Raw genomic sequence first — 11,451 nt, 5'->3', positions numbered from 1 at the left:
AGTTTCGGCACAGACTAGAAGGGCTGAATGGCCTGTTTTCTGTGCTGTAGTGTTCTATGGTTCTATGTAGTAATTTTTACATCTTGCACTGTACTGCTATTGGTGGCAGGGTGGAGATATGTCTCTACAAAGGAGGTGTAAGATGCTCCTTCCCTCCGCTGCAGGTCACCCTTGGGCAAGGTGTAGCACCTGCTTAGCCCCCGATCAGGGTCACGTGAAGCCATGAGAGCAGGTGGTGGATGGTCGTACGAGCAGCCGGTGTATATCACGTCCTGGTTACGTGACCACTGACAGGCAGACAATCTCTGAAGAGTATTGATAATGGCTGGGGTCACCCGTCTTGTAAAGACACTGCCCAGAAGAAGACAATGGCAAACGAAAAGTTTGCCAAGAACAATCATGGTCATGGAAAGACCACGATCACCCACGTCATACGCAACGGCACATAAGGATGTCATACCACATGGCACATAACGATGATGTCATACCACATGGCACATCATGATGATGATGACTGTACTGCTGCTGCAGAACAACAAATTTCCTGGCATACGTCAGTGACAATAAAATTATTTTTGGTCAAGTGTCCATCTTATTGTTCAAAGGGACAATTCAGTCATCTTGTTACAATGGGATAGAAGCAGGTCCTGAGCCTGACGGTATGAGTTTTCAGGCGTTTGTATCCTGTGGGATTGGGGAGGACAGAGAATGCCTGGGGTCTCTGACTCCGGCTGTTTTACTGAGGCATCGAGAAGTACAGAGTCCACAGGAGCATGATGTGCTGAGCTGTGTCCACAACTCTCTGCAATTTCTAGCCCAAGGTCTCGGCCCAAAACGTTAACTGTTCATTCCCCTTCATAGATGCTGCCTGACCTGCTGGGGTCCTCCAGCCTTTTGTGTGAGTTGCTCTGGATATCCAGCATCTGCAGAATCTCCTGTGATTTTCTCTGCAGCTTCTTGCGGTCACAGGCAGAGTGGTCGCCGTCTGACAGGCAAAGAGGCTGCTGAAGAAGATCGGCCTCCCGCTGTCCATTGCCCTCATGGACCTCAAAGGCCTTTCAGCCATTTTTAAATAACTGACAGAAAAACTTAAACATTCAAGTAAATATAAAGTTAAAATGAGAGGGGGGGGTGTGGGACAGAGAGGGGTGGGGAGGATGGGACAGAGGGTAGGGGCAAAGAGTGTATGTGGGCAAGAGAGAGAGGAACGGGGAGTGGGTGGGACAGAGGGAGAGAGGGAGAGAGAGAGAGAGAAGGGTCAGGGAGAGAGAGGAACAGAAATAGTGACACGAGAGAGATAGTGACTGCCTCTCTTTCTGTCTGTCTCGTTTTTTTCTCTCTAATTCTCTCTCTCTGTCATCTCTGTCTCTCTCTCTTCCACACACACACACACCCAGGCCGTGAAACAACACACACAGCAGAGTCAGAAGGAGAAAGGCGGACACTCAGTTACGTATCCACGAGCAGGAACACACGTGCACCAACACGGGTACAAGGGACAGACACGCACACGCACACGCAACACTCAGTGGGCCAGGTAGCATCTACAGAGAGAGATAAACAGTTACCGTTTTAAATTTGAAACCCTACATTGCAAACGGAGGAAGACGGTGATAAAAGAAATCCTAAGATGCAGGGAAGGGGGAGGGGCGGAGAGCAGACAGGAGAGATGAGGAGGAGGAGGAGGAAGAGGGTGGAGAGACGGAATGCCAGATTTAGTGGAGGAGGGGCAGGGTTGTGGTGATTAACAGAAGCCGAGGTTGGAGCCATGGGGAGGTGTACACAAGCCAGGAGACAAAAGGGTGAGGTCACCAGCAGGATAAAAGGCACAACAGGCCGGGGGATGGTTCACACCAGCTGGAATAATCGATTAACGACAGTGCTTAGGTCAGCACGCAGTCTGCTAGAGGACCTCGGCGGTTGGTAGGGCGAGGAAATTATCGACCAGATGGGTTGGGGCGGCCCCTCATTATTAGGAAAGGAACGCACTCAAAACGCTGGAGGAACTCAGCAGGCCAGGCAGCGTCTTAGGAAAGGTTAGCATAGGGAGCCTGGGGAAGGGTCTCTGCCCGAAACGTCGACTGTTCACTCTTTTCCATGGATGCTGCCTGACCTGCCGAGTTCCTCCGGCATTTTGTGTGTGTTGCCAGGGGTTCCCAACATGGGGGCAACAGACCCCTTGTTTAATGACATTGGTCTATAGCATAAAAAGGTTGGTCACCCTGGTCTAGAGCGATATGGGATTCTTAGTCACTGACCGGTTGGTCTGTGAGTAATATGGCCCACTGACTGTGCCAGCTACCAACCATACATAGAAAACCTACAGAACAATACAGGCCCTTTGGCCCACAATGCTGTACTTACTTCAGAAATTACCTAGGGTTACCCATAGCCCTCTATTTTTCTGAGCACCATGTACCTATCCAGGAGTCTCTTAAAAGACTCTATTGTATCCGCCTCCACCACCGTCACCGGCAGCCCATTCCACACACTCACCACTCTCTGAGTAAAAAACTTACCCCTGACATCTCCCCTGAACCTTCTTCCAAGCACCTTAAAACTGTGCCCTCTTGTGCTGGTCATTTCAGCCCTGGGAAAAAGCCTCTGACTATCCACACGGTCAATGCCTCTCATCATCTTATACCCCGTTATCAGGTCACCTCTCATTCTCTGTCGCTCCAAGGAGAAAAGACCATACATTTGCAAAAACCCTGCCCTCACATTTTATTTCCCTCTACTCCTCCCAGGTGCCATGATTGAATGATGGAACAGATCGATGGGCCAAATGGCCTGGATCTGGAACTATATTTCATTCGGAGTTTGAGGAGATTTGGTATGTCAAAGACATTTGCAAATTTCTACAGATGTACCGTGGAGAGCATCCTAACCGGCTGCATCACTGTCTGGTATGGGGGGTGGGGGGCTACTGCACAGGATCGAAATAAGCTGCAGGGAGGTGTAAACTCAGTCAGCTCCATCAGGGGCACGAGCTTCCATAGTATCCAGGACATCTTCAAGGAGCGATGCCTCAAAAAGGCAGCGTCCATCATTAAGAACCCCCATCACCCACGACATGCCCTCTTCTCATTGCTACCATCAGGGAGGAGGTACAGGAGCCTGAAGACACACACTCAGTGATTCAGGAACAGCTTCTTCCCCTCTGCCATCCGATTTCTAATCGAACATTGAACCCATGAACATTATCTCACTACTTTTTTATTTCTATTCATATACTCTATTCTATTCACTACTCATTTAATTTAACTGTTTATTATATACTTACCATAATTCATGTTTTTGCTCTACTATGTATTGCATTGTACTGCTGCTGCAAAGATAACAAATTTCATGACATATTAATTCTGATTCTGTTACGTTGCCCTTCTTCCACACACTCGGGGCAATTTACAATCATCCCACCGAACCGAGGGAGCACCCGGAGGAAACTCATGAGGAGATGTAAACGCCTCACACACAACGCTGGTGGTCGGTATTGAACTGGCGACCCTGGGGATGTGAGGTTGTGGCTCTTCCCACCAGGGGGTAATGCTGGGCACCAGAGATGGAAGCTAACGCCTTTCTCTTTATCTCTGCAGCTATTTACAACTACGATGCCTCCCAAGAGCAGGAACTATCACTCCAGGTGGGAGACACAGTGCACATCCTGGAAACCTGCGAAGGTTGGTGACAGATCTTCTTGCTGGCGCCTCGGTGTCCCACAGCCCCTGTTGCTGAGGTCAAGGGTTACAGGGCTGTTGATGGCTGCCACTGGCTGGCCCACTGGGATGGGAGGGTGTGTCCTTCCAGATAAAGGTACACACACCAATAGACAGTTGTACAAACACATCTAACACACACAGACAGGCATGCAGACTGAGCACATCTACGTGCTTACAGACACACACTCACACTCACACTCACACACTCACATTCACTCTCACTCACTCACGCACAGACAGAGTAATACTTGCACACACACAGGCATGCAGGCTAAACACACAGACAGACAGACAGACACACACGTGCAGTCTAGACACATCTACGCACGTGTAGATGCACACACATTCCAACACAGACAGAAAGACTCAAACACAGACACACACACACACACACACACACACGTGCAGGCTAGGCACATCTGTGCACGTATAGATGCACACACACAGACAGAAAGACACACAGACGGACAAGTATGCATACAGACCGACAGATGTACACACACACACGCACACGCATGCAAAGACACAGAGACAGACACATGCATACCGAGACGCATTCACTCACAGACACAGAGGTACTGCCTCTGAACTCTGGTTTACAAAGCATTATCCACTCTGGTTACATACCAGTACTTAGAAAGTTCCCAGACTGATCCTGCACAGACCTGCCCAGAGGGACACTATTCCTTGGAATGTGTTACTTATTCCTGTTCCTCGCCCGTCTCATGTAGGGATGGTAGGGGGGAATGTGTGAAACACTGGAAATTATAATGAGGCAGTGGGAGGCCAGCCTCACTCGTGGAGAATGTTTGTGAAAGAACCGTTTCAGCAGATACAGGGCGAGTTACTCTATCCCGACTTGGCAGTGTCCCGGTACAAATGAATGGACTGTGACTTCATGCGAGTGGGAGCATGCCGGAAGGTGATTGGCTGCGGAATGGCCCCGCCCACAGTCACTCCCGGGAATTTTGGGAGTGAGTTATGTTTCCTCTCGGCTAGTGGGAGTCCCAGTCCGTATGGGAATGATCAGGGATGTGGGGCCCTGCAAGTGCGAGGCATCTGTGGTGTGATTATTCCTCTGGCTGCTTTCCAGCGTGTACGGCTGTCATTCTGAGCTGACTTCGTGGGCCTGACACTTAACCCTCTGCTGGCTGGAGTGCAACCTAATTCACCAGACCACAAAGATTTTTTATATGCATGCATTGATTTATTGAGATACAGCTTGGAATAGACTGCAGCCCCCAATTTAACCCTTGCCTAATCACAGGATCATTTACAACGACCAATTAACCCACCAACCGGTACATCTTTGGACTGTGGGAGGAAACCAGAGCACCCAGAGGAAACCCACGTGGTCACAGGGAGAATGTGCAAACTCCCTGTCTTACAGGCAGCAGTAGGAATGATCCCTTCTTCCTCCCTGTCCCCTTCCCACACTTTAGGTGGAGGAGTAGAGGAAGAAGATGTCATTCTAGAACTGTGAGAACAAGACAGTTCCACAAAGCTGTTCACATCAAAGTTGCTGGTGAACGCAGCAGGCCAGGCAACATCTCTAGGAAGAGGTACAGTCGACGTTTCGGGCCGAGTCCTGATGAAGGGTCTCAGCCCGAAACATCGACTGTACCTCTTCCTAGAGATGCTGCCTGGCCTGTTGCGTTCACCAGCAACTTTGATGTGTGTTGCTTGAATTTCCAGCATCTGCAGATTTTCTCTTGTTTGCGATGTAAGACTGAGGCTTTATAAAGCACTGGACAGGCCTCACTTGGAGTATTGTGAGCAGTTTTGGGCCCCTTTTCGAAGAAAGGATGTGCTGAAACTGGAGAGCATTCAAAGGAGGTTCACAAAAATGATTCCGGCTTTGTCATGTGAGGAGCACTTGATGGCTCTGGGCCTGTACTCGCAGGAATTCAGAAGAACGAGGGGTGACCTCACTGAAACCTATCAGGCGTTGAAAGGTCTAGATAGAGTGGATGTGGACAGGATGTTCCCTAGGGTGGGGGCCACAGCATCAGAATAGAGAGGCGTCCTTTTAGAACGGAAACAAGCAGAAATTTCTTAAGCCAGAGAGCGGTGAATCTGTGGAATTCATTGCCGCAAGTGGCTATGGAGGCCAAGTCACTGGGTATATTTAAGGCAGAGGCTGATAGATTCTTGATTAGTCAGGACGTGAAGGGATATGGGGAGGAAGCAGGAGATTGAGTCTGAGAGGGAAAATGGATCAGCCGAGGTGAAATCCAAAGCAACACACTCAAAATGCTGGAGGAATTCAGCAGGTCAGGCCGCATCTATGGAAATGAATAAACAGTTGACGTTTTGGGCCAAGATCCTTCTTCAGGACTGGAAATGAAGGGGGAAGATGCCAGAATAAAAAGGTGGGGGGAGGGAAAGGAGGATCACTAGAAGGTGACAGGTCGGTGTGAAAGGTAAGGGGCTGGAGAAGAAGGAATCTGATAGGATAGGAGAGGAGAGTGGACCACAGGAGAAAAGCAAGGTGGAAGGGCACCGGCCAAGTGGTAAGAGGCCAGAGTGAGGATTAGTAGAAGAGGGAGGGAATTTTTTTTACCAGAAGGTGAAATAGATATTCATGCCATCAAGTTGGAGGCCACCCAGACGGAATACAAGGTGTTGCTCTCCACCCTGCGGGTGGCATCATCTTGACGCAAAAGGAGGTCATGGACCCACGTGTCAGAAACACCAATGCTCTTGAGGGGAAGCCCTACAAAAAGTAGTGGATACGGCCCAGACCTTCCCGGGTAAAGCCGACCCACCATTAAGCACATCGGCATGACACGCTGTCATCACCCGCCCACCAGGGACCTGATGCCTCCAGACTCACACCACCAGGTTCAGGAACAGGCCGTGATGCAGCCAATCAGTACCCTCCCCATCACATATCTATTGAAGTTTGTCAAAGTTTTAGGTGACGTACTGAACCTTTGCAAACTCCTAAGGAAGTAGAGGCACTGCTCTGCTTTCTTCACAGTTGCACAGCTGTGCTGGGTCGGGCAGGTCCTTTGAAATAGTAACACCAAGCAATTTAAAGTTGCTGACCCTCTCCACCTTTCGTCCTCTGATGAGGACTGGCTCACGGAGCTGTGGCGTCCTCCTGAAGTCAATAATCAGTTCCTTGGTCCTGTTGACACTGAGTGAGAGGTTGCTACTGTGACACCCTCGGACAGAGTTTCAATCTCCTTCCTACATGCTGATTCATCGCCACTTTACGACAGTGGTCAGCAAACTTGGAATGTGGGATTAGAGCTGTGCTTAGCCACACAGTCATCAGTGCGAAGTGAGTAGAGCAGGGGGACGGGGGAGAAGCACGCAGCCCTGTGGTGCAGCTGTGCTGATGGAGATTGTGGAGGAGGTGTTGTTGCCAATCCGAACTGACTGGGGTCTGCAAGTGGGCAAATCAAAGATCCAATTGCTCAAGGAGGTAATGAGGCCAAGGTCTTGGAGTTTATTGAATTCGTTTTGAGGGGCTGATGGTCTTGAATGCCAAGCTGTAGTTGACGTATGTCTGTGTTGTCCGGATGTCCCAGGGTTGGAAAGGTTGAGTGAAGAGCCAATTAGATGGTATGTGGTGTGCACCTGTTGTACCGGTAGGCAAACTGAAACGGATCCAAGTTGCTTTGGGTATCTTTAAAGTGGAGGTTGATAGGTTCTTGATTAGTCAAGGTGTCAAAGGTTATGGGGAGAAGGCAGGAGGATGGGATTGAGAGGGAAAATGAATCAGACTTGATGGGCCAAATGGCCTAATTCTGTTCGGATATCTTATGGTTTAAAACTGACCAAAGGAACAGAGGCGAGGAATACATTGGATGGAGGGTGTATCCACAGCATGGTTGAGTTAGTGATGAGACCAGGATTGTGGTAATGTGATCCCACTGCAAACTTAAATTTGAAAAGCCTCGTTAAACGCCACACGTTCTGCATCTTTGTGATGAGCGATGACTGTGTGTGTGGGCAGGAGAGAGAGCATGCCACACCTCAGTGTGAGTACCCCTGGATATCCCAGGTAGTGTGCCAAAACTTACAGATGACTAATGTACTCAGAAATGTACGAAGCAGAAGGAAATCATGCACCAGTTCTGAAGGATGCGGGCCAGCACAGCGAGAGTCAGCACATCTTGGGAACAAGAAAGGAAAATATTGGTTTAATCTGTCACATGTACGTACATTGAAACCTACAGTGAGATGCATCAGTTGCGTTAAATCAAATCAGTGAGGATTCCGCAAGGGGCAGTCGACAATCATCGCTATTCTTCCGGCACCAACGTGACATGCCAACATCTCACTACCTCTTACAAACCCGTATGTCTCTGGAATGTGGGAAGACTCCAGAGTACCTGGAGAAAACTGACATAGTCATCAAAGTGCTGAGTAAAATTTATTGTCGAAGTATACTATTGTCACCAGGCTCCTGTACCTCCTCCCTGATGGTAGCAATGAGACGAGGGCATTCAAAGTTCAAGGTAAATGTTATTATCACAGTCATATATGTCATCATAAACAACCCTGAGATTCATTTTCCCGAGGGCATACTCAATAAATTTATAGAATCGTAACTATAACAGGATCAATGAAAGATCAACCAGAGTGCAGAAAACAAGAAACTGTGCAAGTGAAAATATCAATAAATAACGAGAACATGAGATAACAAGATAGTCCTTAAAGTGAGATCATTGGTTGTGGGAACATCTCAATGGATGGGCAAGTGAGTGATGTTATCCCCTTTTGTTCAGGAGCCTGATGGATGAGGGGTAGTAACTGTTCTTGAACCTGGTGGTGAGAGTCCTGAGGCTCTTGTACCTTCTTCCTGATGACAGCTGTGAGGGGAGAGCATGGCCTGGGTGGTGGGAATCTCTGATGATGGACGCTGCTTTCCTCTGAAAGCGTTTCATGTGGATGTGCTCAATGGTTGGGAGGGCTTTACCCGTGATGTACTGGGCCAAATTCCCTTTTGTAGGATTTTCTGTTCAAAGGCATTGGTTGTTCCGTACCAGGCAATACACTCTCCACGACGCATTTTTGGAAGGTTGTCTCAGTTTTAGATGTGATGCACTATCAATTACTCCAAAAGACTGGAAGTAGAGTAAATACTGAAAGGCTTTTATTAACAGTAAAATGCGTCCTCGTCCATGCTGAGTCTGTCCTGGACTGAGGGAGGAGCAGTGACACAATCGCCTTTATTCAGGGCTCTGTGGGAGGAGCCACAGGAGCAGTCAGCAGAGGGGCGTGTCCAGGTGTGTCCAGACAGGTAACCCAGTTACAACCTATATGCATGGTTTACCAAAAGATGTCATGCAGAATCTCTACAGACTCTTAAGGAAGTGTACAAAGTCCTTACAGACAGCGGCAGGAATTGAACCCCGATCTTACAGACGGCACTGTGAAGTGATTGTTCTAACCACTCTAAGCACAAGGGATTCTGCAGAAGTTGGAAACCCAGAATGTTAGATGCATGGGTTAAAGAATAAAATGGCTGGAGTCACTTACCACTTTTGTGCAAAGGTGTTTATTTGGTGCATCAAAAATCAAACTTACAAAATAGTGAAAAAAGCTGTCAATATTAGCAAAAAGATACCCACCAGAAAACACAATACTTTTTTGTCCGGTGTGAACTCCGAGCAGCCCGACGTCTCTCCCAGAAGCGAAGAGTCCCGTTGTTTTAGGCACCAGGACATAGCATCTTTAATTACCAACAAAGTTAACTTAAGACGGCACGTGAATTGGAGTATGATGCACCACACAATGTAATTACAATCACACTACAAAATAAACAGAAGTGTTTACATTAAACCCAGTATACAAACAATATGTACACATTTACACATCCTCATTTCTAAGTAAATAGAATATTCCGCCGTGTTTGGCTGGAAAGGCCATAAAGCCAACCCAAGTGCATCAGCTCCGTTTAAGACTGTTCATGAGACTTTATCAGGGAAGAGGCTGATATGCCCTATGCCTACACTCAGCACAATGAAAGCAGAATGATTAGGCTGTGCATGTGTGTTGGGGATAAGAGTTCATCTACTGAGTGCTCTCCGTCACACAGAACAACACATACGAGAAAATCAGACATCTCACCTCTCCCGGAAGTTCCGGGAGTCTCCCGCATATTAATAGTGGCTCCCTGGTGCCTGCAAATTATATACAATATCCCGGAAATCAATTTTTTGAGAGCGAGCAAGAGAGAGAGAGAGAGAGAGAGCGTGAGAGAGTGACCACGAGAGAGACCACGAGAGAGTGAGCGCGAGAGAGAGAAAGCGAGAGAGCACGCCATGGCAGAGTGTTCCAAAAAAAGAAAATATGAAACGTACATCACCCCAGACTACACTAAAGTGTACCCCTGCCTAATAGGGGTCAAAATAATGACAGTGTTGCTCGCTGCACTGTTTGCAACAGTGACTTTTCTATTGCCCATGGTGGGTTAAGACTGTAAAAGACATGTTGAGGTGAGTTTAACAAGTGTCATTCGTTCATTAGCATAGCTATTAACAGGTGTCATTCATTCATTAGCATAGCTAACGTTATTTAAACTAGCTGGCCAGCTGCTAAGGAGCTACTCTATTGCAGACATCCCACCTCTCCCAGAAGTTCCGGGAGTCTCCCGCAAATTGATGGTGCTACCTCCCTGAGATGAGTTTTTGCAGGGTGGGATGACTGGAAAATGCTGGAGGAACTCAGCAGGTCGGGCAGCATCTGTGGAGCAGAATAAACAGTCAATGTTTCAGGCTGCAACCCTTCATCAGGACTGGAGAACAGCCCACTTTCAGAAGTTCTGAGGACCCCATAGCTCTAAACTCTTGCTCCAGTTAGGCCGATGTTGTGTATCTCCAGAGTATGGGACTCGAGAGGCACTTTACAACAAAATATAAGACTGTACTTAGTGGGGGATCCACACTGGTAAATACACAGCAAGACCTCACAAACAGCAGGAAAATAACAACCAGAAAGAGATTTATAAAATTATGAGAGGTGTGCACAGGGTAGATTGTCAGAGTCTTTTTACCAGGGTGGAGATGTCAGATACTAGAAGGCCTAGCTTTAAGGTGCGAAGGGGAAAGTTTAATGATGATGAGTTTTGCAACTTCAAAACATTAAACTAATTCAAAGGAAGACATGGGAGTACAAATTTATGTTTTACTTTAAGCAATGTGCATACACATCACATGATGACGACATCTTCAATTCACATATTTATACATATAACTAATTAATTATTTAGACATACAGGAATATTTAATCAGACTATATATATGGCGCCTATAAAAAGTATTCAACCTCCCCAGAAGTTTTCATGTTTTATTGTTTTACAACATTGAATCACAGTCAATTTAATTTGGCTTTTTTGACACTGATCACCAGAAAGGATTCTTTCATGTCAAAGTGAAAACAAATTTCTACAAATTGGTCTAAATTTATTACAATTATTAAATACAAGATAATTGGTTGCATTATTACTCACCCCCTTCAAGTCAGTAGGGGGTGAGTAATTACAGCTTGAGTCTGTGTGGATAGGTCTTTATCAGCTTTGCACATCTGGAGGCTACAATTTTTCACCGTTCTTCTTTACAAAACTGCTCAAGCTCTGTCAGATTGTATGGGGATCATGAGTGAACAGCCCTTTTCAAGTCCAGCCACAAGTTCTCAAATGGATTGAGGTCTGGACTCTGACTTGGCCACTCCAGGACATTAATTTTGTTGTTTTTAAGCCATTCCTGTGTAGCTT

The 11,451-nt window shown here is 47.2% G+C and overlaps 1 protein-coding gene across 2 annotated transcripts in view; it reads left to right on the top strand.

Annotated features, from left to right (window-relative positions):
• dock5 (dedicator of cytokinesis 5) overlaps positions 1 to 11,451 on the top strand; it is a 222,736-nt gene that overhangs the window by 51,444 nt on the left and 159,841 nt on the right. For both annotated transcript variants that reach the window (XM_072266712.1, XM_072266713.1), the window contains exon 2: positions 3,597 to 3,680. In XM_072266712.1, the coding sequence (XP_072122813.1) occupies positions 3,597 to 3,680 (84 nt within the window). The remainder of the gene's footprint in view (positions 1 to 3,596; positions 3,681 to 11,451) is intronic.

Source organism: Mobula birostris, chromosome 8, assembly GCF_030028105.1.
Source record: "Mobula birostris isolate sMobBir1 chromosome 8, sMobBir1.hap1, whole genome shotgun sequence".
In the NCBI taxonomy this organism is placed as follows: Eukaryota; Metazoa; Chordata; class Chondrichthyes; order Myliobatiformes; family Myliobatidae; genus Mobula; species Mobula birostris.
The sequence above is the reverse complement of the archived record's forward strand: the minus strand, read 5'-3'. Positions and strand labels throughout refer to the sequence as shown.